The sequence below is a fragment of the Heptranchias perlo genome, chromosome 22 (assembly GCF_035084215.1).
Source record: "Heptranchias perlo isolate sHepPer1 chromosome 22, sHepPer1.hap1, whole genome shotgun sequence".
Classification (NCBI taxonomy): Eukaryota; Metazoa; Chordata; class Chondrichthyes; order Hexanchiformes; family Hexanchidae; genus Heptranchias; species Heptranchias perlo.
In genome coordinates, this window is record NC_090346.1 from 50,245,360 (window position 1) to 50,267,195 (window position 21,836).

General features: G+C 48.2%; 1 protein-coding gene and 1 long non-coding RNA gene across 3 annotated transcripts; both read right to left on the reverse strand.

The window, feature by feature from the left end:
- Positions 1 to 670: 670 nt before the first annotated feature.
- On the reverse strand, positions 671 to 2,946 carry LOC137340959 (uncharacterized). The gene is made up of 3 exons (XR_010966923.1): positions 2,885 to 2,946; positions 1,689 to 1,764; positions 671 to 755 (listed from the first exon to the last, which is right to left on the reverse strand). It is a non-coding gene; the product is annotated as an uncharacterized lncRNA (long non-coding RNA).
- A 1,165-nt stretch (positions 2,947 to 4,111) lies between these two features.
- tedc1 (tubulin epsilon and delta complex 1) lies at positions 4,112 to 19,786 on the reverse strand. 2 transcript variants are annotated; one of them, XM_068003620.1, is made up of 8 exons: positions 19,569 to 19,786; positions 17,006 to 17,084; positions 15,287 to 15,489; positions 13,954 to 14,121; positions 12,913 to 13,011; positions 11,724 to 11,810; positions 10,748 to 10,945; positions 4,112 to 5,565 (listed from the first exon to the last, which is right to left on the reverse strand). In XM_068003620.1, the coding sequence occupies exons 1-8, from the start codon at positions 19,719 to 19,721 to the stop codon at positions 5,197 to 5,199; spliced, it is 1,356 nt and encodes a 451-aa protein (XP_067859721.1). In that variant the 5' UTR covers positions 19,722 to 19,786; the 3' UTR covers positions 4,112 to 5,196. The 2 variants fall into 2 exon arrangements, with proteins under 2 accessions (XP_067859721.1, XP_067859722.1); XM_068003621.1 differs by lacking the exon at positions 19,569 to 19,786 and adding an exon at positions 19,219 to 19,347.
- Between the last annotated feature and the right edge of the window lie 2,050 nt (positions 19,787 to 21,836).

A 21,836-nucleotide genomic window follows, 5' to 3' on the forward strand; every position in this document is an offset into this window, starting at 1 on the left:
TTCTTCCACTGTACTCGAGACAGAAAATCAAACAATAAAATGATTGTCCAGAAGCACTTACAGCGGGTGACAGAAAGCAGCGCTGTTGGAAAGATCGGATCTCTGTCTCTTATCGTACTGTTCACTCACTGAGACATCAAGGGATCCAGCACTTTGCCACCAGGTCTCCAAAAACCGTGCCAGAGGCCGAGGGTTAATGGGAGAGGGCTGATAGGTGGGGTCGAGGGAGGGCTGTGGAGGGGGAAGGAGTGTCAGACCCTGTGAATGGAACCTGTTGCTAACCAGGCCCTCTCTCCACCCACTGTCCCCGGGCTGGGGACCAGGCCCTCTCTCCACCCACTGTCCCCGGGCTGGGGACCAGGCCCACCCACTGTCCCCGGGCTGGGGACCAGGCCCTCTCTCAACCCACTGTCCCCGGGCTGGGGACCAGGCCCTCTCTCCACCCACTGTCCCCGGGCTGGGGACCAGGCCCACCCACTGTCCCCGGGCTGGGGACCAGGCCCTCTCTCCACCCACTGTCCCCGGGCTGGGGACCAGGCCCTCTCTCCACCCACTGTCCCCGGGCTGGGGACCAGGCCCACCCACTGTCCCCGGGCTGGGGACCAGGCCCTCTCTCCACCCACTGTCCCTGGGCTTGAGATCAGGTCTTCACCTGACTGCTTACCTTGTTGTTGTGACAGATTGAGCTGGAGCAGCCCAGATTGCAGCTGCCGGACGCCCCAATCCAGCTCCTCCTGGATGGTCCCTTTAGGGGCCTGTAACAGACAGAAAGCATTAAAGAACCAAGCAACGAGTGGAGTTGCGAGAAGAGACGGTTCATCTCTCAGTTACTCACACCAACCTGGACAGGAGCTGTGCTGGGCCCATAATGGGGGGGGGGTGGGGGGCAAGAGAGACGGACAGAGAGAGAGAGAGACGGACAGAGAGAGAGAGAGACGGACAGAGAGAGAGAGAGAGAGAGACGGACAGAGAAAGAGAGAGAGAGAGACGGACAGAGAAAGAGAGAGACGGACAGAGAAAGAGAGAGAGAGACGGACAGAGAAAGAGAGAGAGAGAGAGACGGACAGAGAGAGAGAGACGGACAGAGAGAGAGAGACGGACAGAGAGAGAGAGAGAGAGAGAGAGACGGACAGAGCTTATCGCTCCCCCTCTCCAATCAGAGATGCAGGCTGGAGCTCCCGCCAAGTGCGACTGCCAATCAGGGCAAGTTTGCCCACGGACACTGGACTGAGACAGTGCAAACTTATTTCGCAAAGGACCCTTACAGCCAGAGGAGACTTTCGTCCCCTCAGTTTGGGCTGGATGTGAGTCCAGGTGCCGGGGTCTAACACTGCACCAGCCTGTTCCCCACCAGAGATGGTCGGTACAGAGCAGAAAGTTTGCAACTTCAGAGGTACAATGTCACAACAGACACCAAACTACACAATAAATAACAGCCTGTGCATTGTCACCTTTGAATGGTCAGATCACTGGGAAGTATAGGAGTGTAAATCACAACACACAAGCTGCATCTACTGTATGTATAATATATACAAGATATTGTACCCAAGAGTTGGTTACCGGCCTTTCACCTCGAGGAGCTGGGTCTATATCCCGACTTGGAACAAGGGCAGTGGAAATCAAATGGATTAAAATCTTAAACATACAATAGTGCCAGGAAAAACACACTGATTCCCACATGCACTCACCTCCTCCATCAAAACATCCAGCGTGGTTTCAAGAAAACCTCCAACACTCTCTCAGACCAGTGGTCACCCTGGGTACCTGAAGGGAAACAACAGACTGACTGCACAATTCCACCAATTCTGCACTCAGGGCTGTGCCTGTTAACTCACTGCTGTCACTAATATGTCAGTAAAGTTTAATGGTGGGTGTGTGAAATATGAACAGGAAAAACCTACAGCAGCTCAATGAGAGAGAGAGAGAGTCCTTCCAGACTTGGAGTGTGAGAGAGTATTTTGGATTGTGTAACACGGCGGGTAACTGGAGGTGGTGAATTAACAGAGTCGAGGCATAACAGAGCGGTTGGGCAAAACCACAGGCTGAAGTTGCCGGATCTTCTCCCCAACACAAATACTCCGCTCCCAGCCACGGCTCTGAGCGCTGGCCTGCTTCCCGGAAAAGTAAATCCGTGTTTAGCTTGTTGAAGTGGTGAGTGTGGCATTTTGTTATTATTGTTCCTGCTCAGGAGGAGGAAATGAAGTTAGAGTAAGTGTGCAGCTCAGGAAGTCCTTGTGGCGATTGGTTGGTGATCAATACTAGGCTCAGGTCACTCAATCAAGCCATCGCATTCAGGTGGGTCCTCGGAGTAATGGTTCTGATTGACAGTTTTAAACCTGGGCCAAAGACAGGGGTCGGGCCTGAGAGAGGCAGGGCCTCGATTATCTGTCATCCCTTTGGCAGGCAGATCAATGGTCAGCAGCTACAGACGGTCATTCTGACTCCAGCAGAGACGCTGTGCTGGGCCAAGGTTCTGTTTGAGTGACCACTGCTTCAGGGCACAATTAAATATTGAGAGTTGGTGAGAAGGAGCATCTTTATTGTTTTGGCATCTCAGTGAAGAGTGAAGTTTATTACTGTAAATATCCTGGGGAGCAAGATTAGAGGATTCATGGAGGCAGACACCCACTCCCCCATCACTCCCCCCCATCATCACTCCCCCAACCCCCTCCCCCCCCATCACTCCCCCACCCCCCATCACTCCCCCCCCCCCCTCCATCACTCCCCCACCCCCCTCCCATCACTCCCCCACCCATCACTCCCATCACTCCCCCTCCCATCACTCCCCCACCCCCCTCCCCACCCCAACCCCCTCCCTCCCCTCCCCACCCCACCCCACCCCCACTCCCACTCCCACTCCCACTCTTCTCCCCCCTTTTCTCACCATCTCTCCCGCTCTGCCCTCGCGCAGCCACCGCCGGATATCCGCCCGAGTCCGCCCCTAAAACCCGTCCCCGTTGCCGGCTCTAGAGGCTTCCCCCCGCTCGCGGCCCACTTCCGAGAAAAACCAATCACTCAGATTTAGAAATAACTAAAGGCCCTGGGCCATGTCCGGGAGGAAGCGACACAGGTGAGAAATACACCGACACACAGTTTCCTCAACACCTGTCGCGCACACAAACTGGTTCTGTGTCCATTCAAACTGCCCAACCGCCCACCACCGGCTCCAGTCCATTTCTCAGAATAATCCTTCACCTTGTTTTCATTTTCTCCCGTCTATTTTTCCTCTTTCCCACTGCCTCATTAGTTTTCTCCTCACTTTCCCCTTCCTCTTCTTCTCCTTTTGTACATTATTGCTTTCTGCAGCCTGTAATTACTACTTTCAGAATCAAATGCAGGCACTGTGCACTAGGAATTGAATCGTGTCCAGGTACTTATTTTTTGGATCATTTATTTTCTAAATAATCTTGGCTGTGGGTGAAGGTTCTGATGCCTCCCTTCTGCATTAATTAAACATATTCAGTCAGAAACAATGTGTGAATGTGGAAGCTCAGGGCACAAAGCTGAAAGTGACAGTGAGTATTCACAAACTAAAAAACAGAAAATGCTCCAAACACTCAGCAGGTCGGGTAACATCTGAGTATTCACAAATTGGTCAAGTACAAGATGAAATAATAAAATTTTAAGCAGACTGAGTATTCAGGCAGGAATGCCACTGCACACAAGTAGTTAGCTCCTGACTCTTTCACATTCCTCAGTACCTCATACAGAAAAAACGAGTGACCGAGGATACAGAATAGGCAGCTATCGACAGCCGGTAAGGCAGCCAATTGCTGTTGATTCTCAGGATTTACCAGAGCCAATACAGATTACATATTTTGAAACGCAAACAGCCAAACCGGCCAATGTAATTGGATTATCATTTTTAATAATGCCCCACTTTGTGATTTTGAAGTGTTACTTTTGGTGCAGAGGGTCTTTGCATCATGACCGCACCATGGAAGCCAAGCTTCATCGAGATGAGTGCAGGCAGCCTGATTTACAGCAACTCAAATCCTAGAAGTTATGGGATGGATTTCTGCTCAAAGGGTTAGTGATAAACACATTCACAAGAGCCTCATTTAACTGACTTAATCTGGGCACCCAGACAAATGAAGAAAGACACTGGAGGGAAGGTTAACTTTTATAATAGAGAGGGATTGTTTTAAAATGTACTCGTTACAACAAATGATTCGGACTGCACATCACACATATGAAACACACATTGTTATTTCTCAAGTATATGTTTTAATTTTTTGCCTGGTCTGGAATCCTCACCCTATTTACAGTGACATTTTCAACAAGTACAGAATTAACAAAAGAAAAAGTCACAAAGAACAAATTTTTAGATCTGACCGTTATCACTGACTCAGAGTAAAAGCCGGGGGTCAGGGGAGGGGGAGAGGGAGGGCAGTAGGTCTCTGACCTGCAGCCCCCCAAGCTCGACAATCCGTCTCCCCAAACCCAGGCAACTCAGTCCTGTTTGCACTTTTATTTCTTATTGTGGTGGTTGGGAAGGGGCTGTTTTCTGCACTGTTGCCTTATTGGTGGATAAATCCTAAATCAGAATACCCAGATCTGTTAGTATCGGCAATCTGAGTGATCCGGGAATAACAGGAACCAGGGGTTCAAACTTCATACGTGGCTCCCAAGGCACACACCTACCCGATGTACTGAGAATCAGTAACACATGTTGGTAGAAGCAAAGCCCAGGACCATTTACCCAGTAGATAACAGGCAGATCTCTACATCTTTCCTGTATGAATGAGAGGTTAAAGTCACACCATGACTGAGTGGTTCGGGAACATTTGATCTGACTTTTTTTTTTTAAAAAGTGAAATTTGCCCCTGCCAAACTTTCCCCTCTTGTAGGTTACTCAGTCTCTACAACATTCCCTGGACAGAAAGCATGCTGATAATCTACTCTCAGGCCTTTCTCAATGCTACTGTATTGTCAGCAACTGGGAGGTGTGTGAGTGTAACCTTTTAGGAGCCATCTGATTTTCCCTCCCTCTCAGCACCTTCTCAATGGCATGATCAAGGTCAGGTGCTCCCTGGATGGCACATCTTACCTGACAAACCCTGTCTCTCACTGGAGATGATAAATCTGTGTGAGTGAATGCAGTAAACAGAAATGGCCTGTAAGACAACTGATTACAAGTTCAAGCCTGCCCTATTAGTCATTGTGTGGCTAACCAGTCTATAAATACCCAGAGCTTCATCGCTGCATGGGAGGTATACATATCACTCCATCCAGTCTTTCCACAAACTCTCCGAGAGCGTCTTTGGAAAGTTGCTGCAGCTCCTGGAGTTCTTTCTGCAATACAGCCTCTTCGGCTCTTAGCTGTGTGATCACTTCTGACGCCGTGAGACTCCCAGACTGGTCGTGTTGTTGTGCAGAAGGTGGTTTAATTCTACTTGGAGTGGGGTTGGCTCTCAATGCCAGTCTGACAATGCCGTGTCGTCTTCTCTCTTGGCTAATTCTGGCTTGCACTACTGCCAGCTTCCGTTCCACATCACACTGTGTCGGTAACACTGCCTCACATCGTTCTGTGTGGTCTCCCATACCTCTCTCCTGGTCTTTAATCTACAGAAAAACAGGCAGTTAGAGGTCAGATTTTACATTGCAAACCGTAACATGGCAGTCACATGGACGTGAACGCAAAGATCCCACTGGATTAGCAGTCCCGATCTCAGCCGAAATACGGCCCTTCCGACAATACAGCCCTTCCGACGGCGCAGCGCTCCCTCAGTACTGGCCCTCCGACGGCGCAGCGCTCCCTCAGCACTGGCCCTCCGACGGCCCTAGAGTGGGGCTTGAACCCACAACCTTCTGACTCAGGTGGGAGAATGAGCCAAGGGTGACACCTACTTTGTAGCAAGCCCAGGGATCAAACAGAAAACTCTTGTCACTGTATTTTGGCTCCTGCTTATATCATGTGCCCTTCCTGGACTTTGGAACCACCTTCATCCCATCTGCTCTGATCTGTCACATCCTGGAGATCAGGATCAACATGTGGAGAGACCTTCTCCTCTAAGGAAAGGAATGATCATCCACCTTCCCCAGTGACTTGCCCGTGGTCCTTGGACAGAGGTGTTGGTGATTGTTCAGTGATGCAAATGGGTCAATGTGTAGAATGGCTGGGCCCCCACCTAGTGTACCCCCCACCCCAGGCCAGTTACATATGAACATATGAATTAAGAGCAGGATTAGGCCATTCAGCCCCTCGAGCCTGCTCTGCCATTTGATAAGACCATGGCTGATCTGATTTCGACCTCAACCCTACTTTCCCATCTACCTACTATAACCTTTGACTCCCTTGTTAATCAGGAATCTATCTAACTCAGCCTTAAAAATATTCAGTGACCCTGCCTCCACCGCTCTCTGGGGAAGGGAGTTCCACAGACTCACGAACCTCAGAGAAAAATTTCTCCTCATCTCCGTCTTCAATGGGAGGCCCCTTATTTTTAAACTGTGGCCCCTAGTTCTAGTCTCTCCCACAAGGGGAAACATCCCCTCAGCATCTATCCCTTCTAGTCCCCTCAGAATCTTATATGTTTCAATAAGATCACCTCTCATTCTTCTAAACTCGTGTATACAGGCCCAACTTGCCCAACCTTTCCTCATAAGATAACCCCCTCATCCCAGGAATCAGTCGAGTGAACCTTCTCTGAACTGCCTCCAAAACAATTATGTGCTTTCTTAAATAAGGAGACCAAAACTGCACACAGTATTCTAGATGTGGTCTCACCACTGCCCTGTACAACTGTAGCAAAACATCTCTACTTTTAGATTCCATTCCCCTTGCAATAAATGACAACATTCCATTTGCCTTCCTAATCACTTGCTGTACCTGCAGACTAACTTTTTGTGATTCATTCACTAGGACACCCAGATCCCTCTGTACCTCAGAGTTCTGCAATCTCTCTCCATTTAAATAATATACTGCTTTCTATTCCTCCTGCCAAAGTGGACAAGTTCACATTTTCCCACATTATATTCCATCTGCCAAATTTTTGCCCACTCACTTAACCTATCGATATCCCTTTGCAGACTCCTTATGTCCTCTTCACAACTTACTTTCCTACCTACCTTTTTGTGTAATCAGCAAATTTAGCAACCATACATTCGGTCCCTTCATCCAAGTCATTGATAAAGATTGTAAATAGTTGAGGCCCCGGCACTGATCCCTGTGGCACTCCACTCGTTACATCTTGCCAACCTGAAAATGACGCATTTACGCCTACTCTCTGTTTCCTGTTAGCTAACCAATCTTTTATCCGTGCTAATATGTTACCCCCCTCACCATGAGTGCTTATTTTGTGTAGTAGTGTTTGATGTGGCACCTTGAAAAGCCTTCTGGAAGTCCAAGTACATCACATCCACAGGATCCCCTTTATCCACATTGCTTGTTACTTCCTCAAAGAACTCTAATAAATTAGTCAAACACGATTTCCCTTTCACAAAGCTGTGTTGACTCTGCCTGATTGCACTGAGATTTTCTAAGTGCCCTTCTATAACCTCCTTAATAATAGATTCCAGCATTTTCCCTATAACAGATGTTAAGCTAACTGGCCTGTAGTTTCCTGCTCTCTGTCTCCCTCCTTTCTTGAATAGAGGAGTTACATTCACTATTTTCCAATCTGATGGGACCCTTCCAGAGTCTAGGGAATTTTGGAAAATTAATACCAATGCATCTACTATCTGCCAAATGAGGTGTCAACGCATTGTTTGAGCACTAACAGGTAAATAGCGTTACGCCTTGACAGAGACTGGGTCCCATCCAGAGGCAATACTGACACACCCCACACCAACAACTGAAAGCACTGCAGGCCTAATCATATCACTCACTGTTGGGACCTGTTAATGTAGCGGAAGGCAGCGTTTTGGATTTGGACTTTTAACGGCCCTGGGCCAAGAGTGGGACATTGCAACTTCTGACGTGTGTAGCCCCATCAAAGAAAGTAGGACGTAGGTTCACCAGGATAACACCAGGGATGGAAACTATAGAGTGAGGAGAGATGTGAGATATTGGGCCTGTTTCCACTGGAACAGAGAAGGCTAAGAGGAGATTTAATAGATATTTTTAAAAGAATGAAGAGTTTTGATGGAGTCAACAGAGAGAGAATATTTCCTATGGTTTGGGAGTCAGTGATAAGGGGTCATCAATTTGTCACAACTTAAAATTGTCACAGTGAGGAGAGAGGTTAGGAGCACGGAATGCTTTGCAACAGGGAGTGGTTGAGGCAGAGAACATTGTATCTTTTAAGGGAAAATTAGACAGATATTTGAAACAGAGGAAGATACAGGAGCATGGAGAGAAAGCAGGGCAGCGAGATTAATTCTGGATTGCTCCAGCAAAGAGCCAGCACATACATGATGGGCTGAATGGCCTCCTCCTTTGAGTAAACTTCTATAGGATATACAAAAATAGCAACATATTTCTGTAGGGTTGCAGGGTTACCCAAAATGGGAGTGTGACCGGATGCAGGAGCAGAATTGTATACCAGCACAATCTGTAACCTCATGACCTGGCATATTCCTCACTAGACCATTACCAACAAGCCAGGGGATCAACCCTGGTTCAATGAGGAGTGTAGAAGAGCATGCCAGGAGCAGCAACAGGCGTACCTAAAAATGAGGTGCCAACCTGGTGAAGCTACAACTCAGGACTACATGCATGCTAAACAGCAGAAACAACATGCTATAGACAGAGCTAAGCGATTCCACAACCAACGGATCAGATCAAAGCTCTGCAGTCCTGCCACATCCAGTCGTGAATGGTGGTGGACAATTAAACAACTAACGGGAGGAGGAGGCTCTGCAAACATCCCCATCCTCAATGATGGCGGAGTTCAGCACGTGAGTGCAAAAGACAAGGCTGAAGCATTTGCAACCATCTTCAGCCAGAAGTGCCGAGTGGATGATCCATCTTGGCCTCCTCCCGATATCCCCACCATCACAGAAGCCAGTCTTCAGCCAATTTGATTCACTCCACGTGATATCAAGAAACGGCTGAGTGCACTGGATACAGCAAAGGCTATGGGCCCTGACAACATCCCGGCTGTAGTGCTGAAGACTTGTGTTCCAGAACTAGCTGCGCCTCTAGCCAAGCTGTTCCAGTACAGCTATAACACTGGCATCTACCTGACAATTTGGAAAATTGCCCAGGTATGTCCTGTCCACAAAAAGCAGGACAAATCCAATCCGGCCAATTACCGCCCCATCAGTCTACTCTCAATCATCAGCAAAGTGATGGAAGGTGTCGTCGACAGTGCTATCAAGCGGCACTTACTCACCAATAACCTGCTCACTGATGCTTAGTTTGGGGTCCGCCAGGACCACTCGGCTCCAGACCTCATTACAGCCTTGGTCCAAACATGGACAAAAGAGCTGAATTCCAGAGGTGAGGTGAGAGTGACAGTGACTGCCCTTGTTATCAAAGCAGCATTTGACAGAGTGTGGCACCAAGGAGTCCTAGTAAAATTGAAGTCAATGGGAATCAGGGGGAAAACTCTCCAGTGGCTGGAGTCATACCTGGCACAAAGGAAGATGGTAGTGGTTGTTGGAGGCCAATCATCTCAGCCCCAGCACATTGCTGCAGGAGTTCCTCAGGGCAGTGTCCTAGGCCCAACCATCTTCAGCTGCTTCATCAATGACCTTCCCTCCATCATAAGGTCAGAAATAGGGATGTTCGCTGATGACTGCACAGTGTTCAGTTCCATCCGCGACCCTCAGATAATGAAGCAGTCCGAGCCCGCATGCAGCAAGACCTGGACAACATCCAGGCTTGGGCTGATAAGTGGCAAGTAACATTCGCGCCAGACAAGTGCCAGGCAATGACCATCTCCAACAAGAGAGAGTCTAACCACCTCCCCTTGACATTCAACGGCATTACCATTGCCAAATCCCCCACCATCAACATCCTGGGGGTCACCATTGACCAGAAACTTAACTGGACCAGCCATATAAATACTGTGGCCACAAGAGCAGGTCAGAGGCTGGGTATTCTGCGGCGAGTGACTCACCTCTTGACTCCCCAAAGCCTTTCCACCATCTACAAGGCACAAGTCAGGAGTGTGATGGAATACTCTCCACTTGCCTGGATGAGTGCAGCTCCAACAACACTCAAGAAGCTTAACACCATCCAGGACAAAGCAGCCCGCTTGATTGGCACCCCATCCACCACCTTAAACATTCACTCCCTTCACCACCGGCGCACTGTGGCTGCAGTGTGTACCATCCACAGGATGCATTGCAGCAACTCACCAAGGCTTCTTCGACAGCGCCTCTCAAACCCACAACCTGTACCACCTAGAAGGACAAGAGCAGCAGGCACATGGGAACAGCACCACCTGCACGTTCCCCTCCAAGTCACACACCATCCCGATTTGGAAATATATCACCGTTCCTTCATCGTCGCTGGGTCAAAATCCTGGAACTCCCTTCCTGACAGCACTGTGGGAGAACCTTCACCACACGGACTGCAGCAGTTCAAGAAGGCGGCTCACCACCACCTTCTCAAGGGCAATTAGGGATGGGCAATAAATGCCGGCCTTGCCATCGACGCCCACATCCGAGGGCAAATATAATAAATGTTCTTTGTGTTCCTCATGGTGTGAATTTATTTTTCAGTTTTTTAGCTGTCTGCCATTTCTGCTGCTCTGAATTAATCAGGCTGTGGGGACAATACACCTGACTGGAGGTGGCCCTCCAAACAATCGGGTGTCGTGTTTCACTCCAAGATACAACAGAAACAAAGAGTTACCGTTTCACCCACTGCCGTTCTCCTGTCAGACATCCAGTCTTGCAGCTTCACAAGCTCACTGGAGAGTTTGTCCATTTCTCTGAAGACATCAGAGTCACTGTGGCCGCCTGTCTGGTCCGGTGAGCAGTCAGTGACTGTTCCCCTGTTTGCATTCAGCAGGTCCTGGGTATCCTGCAGCTTGGCAGCTAGTACACTTTCCTGAGAAGGAACAGACATTTGTTATTAATCTCATCCTGTACACCTGCTCTCATCTATTCCTCTAACCCACAAGGGCAAGCTAAGGAGGCAGGCAATCCCATAGCCCCTGAAAATGCTCCGTTAAAACCTAAAGTATTAATAGAAGACTTTTACTATCACTGTGAAGGCTGGGACAGTTTTGCTCACATAAAAATCTCTCGCTCTCCAGCAGGAGAAATCCTGGAACAGTGCAGAGAAGGGGGCAATCGGGTTCCTCTGTGCCAGACTCCTGTTGGCCTGATGGAGTTTAGGGAATCCCGTTCATTTGGATAAATCATTAACATACTTACAGTGGTCCTCGGCCTCAATGTGGGTTCCAGGCGTTAACGAGACTGGGGGTGGTCCTACATTACACGGGTCCTACCCAGCCCCCGGGAACACGGCAGCTGAAGCATGGCTGCTCTGCATTTTGATCTTTAAAACAGCGGGTGCAGTCTTGTCCGTTCTCTACCGGTACAACCTGACAATTTACTTACGATGTGTTCAGGGTGGATTTTGCGATATCATGCTCTCGGTGGGGAGCCTCACCCACTGGGAGTGCCCATCAGGAAATCCACAGTGCTCTCCCCATGGTTTTCTGGCCATTCAAATTAATTTAGGAAAATCAGCCAATACATTGGGCAAACCTGCACAAACCCATTTCAATTTTAAGTGCGACAACAAGCAGAGTTACGCAGTGTCTGCACTGTTGCAGGATTTAGGGATACCCACACTCCTCAGTACAGTGCAGCTTTCTTACCATCCACTGCCAGTATAAGGGCTCCAGCTGCATCCACTCCACATATGCCTCCAATCGCACGTTCTCACGCTCCAGAAGCTGCACAAACTACAGCAATGAAAGTGATGTTAGTGGACGAACAGAAAGAGGCAGAGCCTGGCGCTGATAGCTTGAGGTAGCGACTACATCTGTAGGGGGCGTGGATAACAGGCAGTGAAACGCATAACAAGTTAAATGCCAGCAGTGAACTGAAACTCAGTGATCTCCCAGTCAGGCACAGTTAGCAGGAGGTCATAGCGTGAGGGGAAAACTTGGGAATTTGGTCACAGATACATCTAAAAAACTGCAAATCAGGAGAAATTGTCAGCCTGTTGCTGTAAACTCTTGTGTACCAGCTGGATCTTTAGATCCTGGGTTAATATTGCACCATTAATGCAGTCTGGCCAGCGCTCCTCAATGGCTCAGGTGGTTAAAGCAGTCAGTTCTGAGCCACAAAGAACAGGATAGTCGGAGGTTTGACCCCCAGACTGTTCTGTTCATTGATTTTAGCCAGGGAGGCAACTGGGCCATTCGAACTGGCCTCAGATCCCTGGCTTAGAGAGTGGAAAACTGCCCTGGATTCCTTCTTCTCATCACTATCCAGAAATCCCTTTTAAAGTGCGTGTGCACACTTTGGGTGAGGACAGGATCAGCCTCAGCTGTGATGCTCCCACAGTCAAATATCCTCCCAGTACCATCTTGGCTAACACATGAAGAACGGTGTGGGTGAGTTACCAGATGATGCCCATTGAACTCTACACCAGCGAGAGTCAACACCCTCAGGAGTTGGCACAGTGGCAGTGCATTGCCTGAAGAGCAGCCTTCTCAATGTGGAGTAAAATGTAGCTAACACTCAGCGCACAGAGTGGGAACGGGCACAGGTTCAAGTCCCACTTCCTGACGTGAGCTGTGATGGGTGACGTAAGGGAGAGTCCGAGCTGGTCAGTTACTGACTGCCAGGTACAGAGAGCACTGGTCCTCGGCAGGTGACGGGCTGTGTGCCCGCGCGACGGGCTGCAGAGGCCCCAAGCTCACGGGATGAAGTGAAGGGAATTAAAAATGGCAGTAAATAACTCGGTAAAAAGAAAGTCACAGGATTACACTGTGACACCCCTGCAGAAACAGTCAGTTATGTGCAGCTACTCTGCAGTCTGGGTCACAGCCAGCTCACCTCAGCGCACTGTCTGGGGTCTTGGATCAGATGTGTTTCAGTCGCAGACAAATGATCAAATCTCCAGTCACTGCTGCATCCTCTGGTGTACAAATGGATCTGAAATCCAACATCACAGATTAGTATGAGACACTCATTTCACTGTCCCTGTACCTGGCATTGTGCTGTAAACAGAAACAGAAACTTTAACCCAGGAGGGGGCCATTTCTCCCTTACTGCCTGCGCTGAATTAAAGCCTTTCTCAAGGCCTGATTTTACACAACCCCATTCTCCTGCTTTCAACAACAAGTCGCATTTATATGGCAGGAGAGTGGGATTAGACTGGGTGGGTTATTAAAGGGTACGGGGAGTGAGCAGGAGAGTGGGATTAGACTGGGTGGGTTATTAAAGGGTACGTGGAACGAGCAGGAGAGTGGGATTAGACTGGGTGGGTTATTAAAGGGTACGGGGAGTGAGCAGGAGAGTGGGATTAGACTGGGTGGGTTATTAAAGGGTACGTGGAACGAGCAGGAGAGTGGGATTAGACTGGGTGGGTTATTAAAGGGTACGGGGAACGAGCAGGAGTGCGGGAATCGACCTGGTGGCCCCTAGATGGAACCAAACACTGGCATAGAACTGATTGGCCGAATAGCCCGTTTCCATGCTAGAATAGTCTATGATTTTGTGATACACCCAGGATCTGCTACCCCTTCTAACAGGCAGTAAATTATCTATCAATTTAATCCAGATCACAGGTTCAACTGTGGGAGCCTGCCCACCACGACTGGTACCTTCACACTGTACATATTATATTATAAACACAGCACGGACTGTTCTCAGGATACAACACACGACTGAGCTGAGGTGATACCAATAAGCTGCTTTAGCTTTGCTCACAGTTCACAGCGTTAACCGAACCCTCAATGTGTCGCTGCCTTGTAACATACTCCAGCCTGCACATTATCTGATGGACCACGGCTCCTGCCCATGGGCCCTGACCCTTGTGATGGTGATGAGAATGATTCTGTGTAAATGCCAGTGGCGGGTCAGAGTGTTGCGTACCTTGTAGAGGGCAGCACACCTCTCCTGCTGAGCACTGTGAAGACTCCGCCAGCGGAATCGCAGCTTCCCCTGTAACCACTGCAGGTATCGGACGTCCGTTCCCACTGGGTGTCTGCGAGCCCAACTCTCCGATCTGTCCGTGGGGCTGACAGGAGCTGCCTGCCTGCACTGAAAGGGTCACCATCACAATTACTGCTGGTTAACGGGAACCCTGAACAATCCTAGCGTTCTATTACAAAGCTAAATTAAGCTATTTTATCTCACAAATAAAAAAACCCACAAGTTCTTATTGCGCGATTGCTTTGAGAACCTGAAAGATAAGATAATTTCAATACACTGGGTCTGTGAGCTGTCACCTCCGCACTTCAGCAAACACCAGCCCAGGCTGTAGTCGCTGGTCAGGTCACCACACACTCTGTTTGACCTGTGCTTGTTCATGTTGAAGGGTAACTTACAAATGCCCATTTAAAAATGATTACATTCATTACAAAACAGCAACCCATCTTTCTGAAGCTTGGAAGAGTATTTTCATTGCAAAATTAACATTTTTAAAAAGACAACCCCTGCAAATATTAACACACTCCCGGGGACCGCCTGCAAATATTAACACACTCCCGGGGACCGCCTGCAAATATTAACACACTCCCGGGGACCGCCTGCAAATATTAACACACTCCCGGGGACCGCCTGCAAATATTAACACACTCCCGGGGACCGCCTGCAAATATTAACACACTCCCGGGGACCGCCTGCAAATATTAACACGTTGGAGCTGAAAGGGAGGGCGGGAGCGGGGGCGAGGCAGAGGGAGCGGGATAGAGATAAGGAGACGGAGAGATAAAGAGAGAGATGGTGAAAGGGAGAGAGAATTAAAACTATGCAAAGAGCATAAGCAAGCTAATGAGAGAGAGCGTAAGCAAGAGACACAGACAGAGAGCAAACTGATTGCTGTACACACTAGGGCAAGAGATTGAACATTGGCTGCTACCAGCTCTAATTAGAGAATTAAGCACTTGACCCCTCCCTGTAACATACATCAGCGAGCAGCCGAGGAGAGAGCGAGACTCGAAATGATAGGTTTCCAGGAGTTGTTAATCGTTTGTGTGGGTACTGATGCCTGTTGGCGGCACAGACAATGAATGCATTTGTGCCTTTGATGGGTGAAAGATTGGCAGCGGCCACATGTTGTTACAGATAATCTGCTGTGATTACTGGGCATGTCCCAGCCTTTAATATCCACAAAGAGTAAAGATATGTGACTCGCCACCTACTAGAACGGTTGGCTGTGTCTGTAAACACTGCCAGTAAGGAGTCTGCTGCAGGGTGTCCTTACCGTGCAGAGCCACGTCTCATCCTCCACACGGAGCCTGTGCAGGTTCAGCAGCTGCTCCAACAGGTGGATTCTCTGTAGAAGCCAGGAGAAGGCCAGGAGGAGATCCCTGCTCCCTCGAGTGCCGTCAGCAGGCAGTTGGTAGAAATCAGAGAACCCGTAACCATAGCACCAAACTGCAGTCTTCACATATTCAATCTGCTCAGCTGTACCAGACAGGGAGACAAAGATAAGGCAAACCATCAAATACCATTCTCTTCACAGTGCATGCCTCCTCCAATTCAATACTGGCATCATTTAACCAATCAGGACTTCATATCCCCTACTAATCTGCAAATCTACCACTGGAACCTTTTTCTGAATTTGTAGGACCATAGGAACAGGAGGAGGCCATTCAGCCCCTCGTGCCTGTTCCGCCATTCAATCAGATCAGGGCTGATCTGCACCTCAACTTCATTTACCCACCATTGCTCCATATCCCTCGATACCCTTACCCAACACAAATCTATTGATCTCAGTATTGAAAGCTCCAATTGACCCCCAGCATCCACAGCTTTTTTGGGGGGTGGGGGGGGGGGGGAAGAAAGAGTGTTCCTGATTTCTACTACCCTTTGTGTGAAGAAGTGCTTCCTGGTTTCACTCCTGACAGCCTAGCTTTAATTTTAAGATTGCATCCCCTTGTTCTGGATTCTCCCCACCAGAGGAAATAGTTTCTATCGAATCCTTTTATCATTTTAAACTCCTCAATGAGATCACCCTCAACCATCTAATCTCAAGGGAATACAAGCCTGATCTATGCAACTTGTCCTCATAATCTAACCCTTTTAGCCCTAGTATCATTCTGGTGAATCTTCGCTGCCCCCCCTTACAAGGCCCCCAATGATTATAAAGGAAGCCCAGGTGCCTTTTTTATGTCAACTTGCCTCCCACTTCTGCTGAAGGCGCTGGAATGAGCAGCTGCTCCGCTGATGGCAACGTTCAGCGAGGAGGCCTAAAACGGGCATTAGACTCCTCATTTATGAATGTAAAGGGCCAAATGCCTGTTTTGGGCGGCCGTCCGTGATGTCTGCAAAGCCACCTTTACCAATTTGGGGGTGCCCGTAACGCAGGCGCAGATCGCGTGCAGGATGTTGCCCCCGTTTTCTGCCCGGAAAATGGGCGCAACGAGGACCAATTTCTACCCCAGCAGGTTCTCTCAGTATCTGTGATCAGGGTTAGGACAGCAGCACTCAACAGGTGGACTGAGTGAGATGAGCTGAGAGATATTTTTAGCGACAGGAGTTTGCAGTCAGGTGATTGCAGGAAGCTGTGACAAGCAGCAAGGACGTCAAGGAAAATAAGCACATCTGCCTCCTTCAGGCCAGATGTGAGAGTGGAAAGTGTACGAACTCTTATGTGGCCGTCTTTGTTTATTTCCTACATTACAACAGTGACTACACTTCAAAAATACTTCATTGGCTGTAAAGCGCTTTGGGACGTCCTGAGGTCGTGAAAGGCGCTATATAAATGCAAGTCTTTGTTTAATACATTCAGGTTTGGAAAGTGAAATAGACAACTTTTCAGAAAAGACACTGCAGGATCACTCACCAGCACTGTCATTACTGCAAGACTAGGAGCAGAGAAGTGCACTGAGTAATGTAGAGACACAAGGATGAAGCACAGGCTTCCTATGATGCAGCAAAATGTTAATTAAAACTGTGTACCAGAAGGTCTGTTTCTTACCCAAATCCGTGACCCCACAGGGCCTGTCCTCATCGACCGACTTCAGGAGAAAGTACAACAACTTCCAGAACACAGGTGCCTGCGAAAAACAGAAGTTAAAAACGAAACCAGAGGGCCCTGCCCCGCAGCGTCACCCCCGCCCTGCCCCGCAGCGTGACATAAGAAATAGGAGCAAGAGTAGGCCATACGGCCCCTCGAGCCTGCTCCACAATTCAATAAGATCATGGCTGATCTTTGACCTCAACTCCACTTTCCCGCCCGATCCCCATATCTCGATTCCCCTAGAGTCCAAAAATCTATCCATCTCAGCCTTGAATATACTCAACGACTCAGCATCCACAGCCCTCTGGAGTAGAGAATTCTAAAGATTCACAACCCTCTGAGTGAAGAAATTCCTCCTCATTTCAGTCCTAAATGGCCGACCCCTTATCCTGCGATTATGCCCCCTAGTTCTAGACTTTCCAGCCAGTGAACAACCTCCCAGCATCTACCCTGTCAAGCCCCCTCAGAATCTTATATGTTTCAATGAGATCACTCTTCTAAACTCCAGAGAGTATAGGCCCATTCTACTCAACCTCTCTTCATAGGTCAACCCTCTCATTCCAGGAATCAATCTAGTGAACCTTTGTTGCACTGCCTCTAAGGCAAGTATATCCTTCCTTAGATAAGGAGGCCAAAACTGTATGCAGTACTCCAGGTGAGGTCTCACCAAAGCCCTGTACAATTGTAGTAAGACTTCCTTACTCTTGTGCTCCAAATCCCTTGAAATAAAGGCCAACATACCATTTGCCTTCCTAATTGCTCACTGTACCTGCAAGCTAACTTTCTGTGTTTCTTGTATCAGGACACCCAAGTCTCTCTGAACACCAACATTTAATAGTTTCTCACCATTTAAAAAAATATTCTGTTTTTCTATTCTTCTTACCAAAGTGAATAACCACATTTCCCCACATTATACTCCATCTGCCACCTTTTTACCCACTCACTTAACCTGTCTATATCCCTTTGCAGACTCTTTGCATCCTCCTCACAGCTTACTTTCCCACCTAGCTTTGTATCATCAGCAAACTTGGATACATTACACTCAGTCCCTTCATCTAAGTCATTAATATAGAATGTAAATAGCTGAGGCCCAAGCACCGATCCTTGTGGCACCCCACTAGTTACAGCCTGCCAACCTGAAAATGACCTGTTTTTCCCTACTATCTGTTTTCTGTCCTTTAACCAATCCTCTATCCATGCTAATATATTACCCCCAACCCCATGAGTTCTTATCTTGTGTAACAACCTTTCATGTGTAACAACCTGTGACTCGGCCAACGTTGTCTACCTCATACGTTGCAGGAAAGGATGCCCCAGAGCATGGTACATTGGCGAGACCATGCAGACGCTGCGACAACGGATGAACGGACACCGCGCAACAATCGCCAGACAGGAGGGTTCCCTCCCAGTCGGGGAACACTTCAGCAGTCATGGACATTCATCCACCGACCTTCGGGTAAGCGTACTCCAAGGCGGCCTTCGAGACACACGACAACGCAAAATCGTCGAGCAGAAATTGATAGCCAAGTTCCGCACCCATGAGGACGGCCTCAACCGGGATCTTGGGTTCATGTCACGCTACACGTTACCCCACCAGCGAACAAATGTTATCTGTTTTTAATATAACGGGTCAGTTGCTGTCTTTTCTATGTTTCTACCTCTCTATCTCTTTTTTTTTTGTTTGTTGTTTTTTTTTTGGTGATTTGTATATTCTGAGACCTGGCAGGTAACACCTGTCTGTCTGCACACTGATTGCCTTGGCAACGGGCAGTTGAAAAAACTGTCTGTAATCACCAAGCATTGTTCTGTGAATTATAAATGCGATTTCATTTCGAGGATTTCATTTCGTTCACCTGAGGAAGGAGGTAGCCTCCGAAAGCTTGTGAATTTAAAATAAAATTGCTGGACTATAACTTGGTGTTGTAAAATTGTTTACAATTGTCAACCCCAGTCCATCACCGGCATCTCCACATCATCAACCTTTTATGTGGCATCTTATCAAATGCCTTTTGAAAATCCAAATATACAACATCCACTGGTTCTCCTTTATCTACCCTGCTAGTTACACCCTCAAAAAACTCTAATAAATTTGTCAAACACAATTTCCCTTTCATAAAACCATGCTGACTCTGCCTAATCATATTATGATTTTCTAAGTGCCCTGTTACCACTTCCTTAGTAATGGATTCCAGCATTTTCCTGAGGACTGATGTCATCTCTGGGAGGTGCTGCTCAGAGATCCCAGAGGGCAGGTGATAATGACGGGGACACACAGCCCAGCTGTGCAATCCCCTTTAATAACTCACACACACAGTGAGGGTGCGGTATAACTCCCATCCACCATCCCCTTAATGCAGGGTAAAGGGTCTCCCTTGAGAACAAGCCCCGCCCTCTCCCAACTGATTGGCTTTCCCGTTTGATTGACAGTACCGCGAAACCAGAGTAGAGCTCTAATTGGTCACCGTCGCTGTCAATCAATGAGCCCGGTGCCACCCCTCTCCGCGCTTGCGCAGTGTCTCACCACTTCCTTTCGGTCGAACTTGGCCTGGCGGAATATCTCCGGGGTGAGCGGAGTCCTGGCGGCGGCGGCCCCAGTCCCAGTCCCGGCCCCAGTCCCAGTCCCGGCCCCGGTCAGCACTTTACACAGAGCCCCAATCGCCGCCTTTACTTTCATTATTTAAACCGCACCCGCGCGCTCAGCTCGCGCTTCAGGCGGCAGTTATAAAACAACGAGCCGCAGAGGGAGGCAAGAGGCTCCGCCGTACTCGGGCCCTGCCCCACCCCGCCCCCCGCCAGGCCTGGAGGACCCGCATCACCACAGTTTTTCTAAGCAAAAGTCACCTGTTCATCAGAACTTTACAACAGAGTATTTAACAAAAAATGTTTATTGAGATGTCCCCAAACTCTGGACAGGCCGGCTGGACAATCCACGCCCTCGGGTAGGTTGACTGGACTAAACAACAACTACTACTACCTGCATTTACACAGCGCCTTTAAACATAGGAAAAGATCCCGAGGTCGCTCACAGAAACTAATCAAACAAAAAGTGAGGAATCTTACAACACCAGGTTATAGTCCAACAAATTTATTTTTAAATCACAAGCTTTCAGAGATTATCCCCTTCGTCAGATGAATGAGTCAATGAAACAAAAGTGGACACGGAGCCAAAGGAGGAGATATTAGGACAGGTGACCAAAGGTTTGACCAAAGATGGGTTTGAAAGAGGAGCGGCAGGTGCAGAAGAATGGGAGGGAATTGTAAGCATAGGGCCTGGGTGGCTGGAGGCACAGCTCTCAATGGCAGGGCGATAAGTCACGCTACACGTAACCCCATCAGCGAACAAAAGTTAACTGTTTTTAATATAACGGGTCATTTGCTGTCTTTCTCTTCCTTCCGGATGTTTCTATGTTTCTGCCTCTTTTTTTTTGTTCTGGCCGTTTGTATATTCAGTGGCCCTGTAAGTAACACCTATCTGTCTGAACACTTTGGTTGCCTTGGCAATGGGCAGTTGAAAAGACTAACTGTAATCACCAGGTATTGTTCTGTGATTTATAAATGCGAGAGGTTCGAGGATTTCTTGACATTCACCTGAGGAAGGAGGAAGCCTCCGAAAGCTTGTGAATTTTAAAATAAAATTGTTGGACTATAACTTGGTGTTGTAAAATTGTTTACAATTGTCAACCCCAGTCCATCACCGGCATCTCCACATCAGGGCGATCAGAGTTATCTGAAACAACCTTTTTACACCCTGATACCCATTGTTATGTATTCTCTGTGCAGCTTGGCAATCTTCTTGCAGGATATCCTTTAACTCTCCGTGTACTGCGGCTGGCAAGAAAGGATCCAATTAAATTATGTCATAGACAAAAATGCTTCACTTTTTTCACAGTGACATGATCTAGAAGCACTCAGTTTCTCCTCTCATGGGATCATAGAAAGTTACGGCACAAAAGGAGGCCATTCGGCCCATCGTGTCCATCCGCAGGCTGAAAAAGAGCGATCCAGTTTAATCCCACTTTCCAGTTTAATCCCACTTTACAGCACGTGGTCAGTAGCCCTGTAGGTTACAGAACTTCAAGTGCATATCCAAGTACTTTTTAAATAAGTTGAGGGTTTCTACCTCTATCATCCTTTCAGGCAGTGAGTTCCAGACCCCCACCACCCTCTGGGTGAAAAAATTTCTCCTCAGCTCCCCCCAGTTCTTCTACTAATTACTTTAAATCCAAGCCCCCTGATCACTGACCCCTCTGCTAAGGGAAATAGGTCCTCTCTATCCACTCTATTCCCATCATAATTTTATATACCTCAATTAAATCTCCCCTCAGCTTTCTTTGTTCCAAAGAAAACAACCCCAGCCTATCCAATCTTTTCTCATAGCTAAAATTCTCCAGCCCTGGCGACATCCTCGTAAATCTCCTCTGTATCCTCTCTAGTGCAATCACATTGTTCCTGTAATGTGATGACCAGAACTGTAAGCAGTACTCAAGCTGTAGCCTAACCAATGTTTTATACAGTTCCAGCATAACCTCCCTGCTCTTATATTCTATGCCTCAGCCAATAAAGGAAAGTATCCCGTATGCCTTTTTAACCACCTTATCTAATTGCCCTGCTACCTTCACGGATCTGTGGACATGTACTCCAAGGTCCCTTTGTTCCTCTACACCTCTTAGTATCCTCCCATTTATTGTGCATTACCTCACACTTCCCTGGATTGAATTCCATTTGCCACTTTTCTGCCCACCTGACCAGTCCATTGATATCTTCCTGCAGTCTACAGCTTTCCTCCTCA

What these genes read in the sequence shown, in the direction of transcription:
- tedc1 (XM_068003620.1), bottom strand. Translation starts at nt 19,721, where the DNA reads ATGAAAGTAAAGGCGGCGATTGGGGCTCTGTGTAAAGTGCTGACCGGG. An exon ending in AGTTCGACCGAAAGGAAGTG is followed by an intron (nt 17,085 to 19,568) that starts GTGAGACACTGC and finishes TGTTTTTCGCAG; the next exon opens with GCACCTGTGTTCTGGAAGTT. An exon ending in CCTTATACTGGCAGTGGATG is followed by an intron (nt 10,946 to 11,723) that starts GTAAGAAAGCTG and finishes GTTCCTTCTCAG; the next exon opens with GAAAGTGTACTAGCTGCCAA.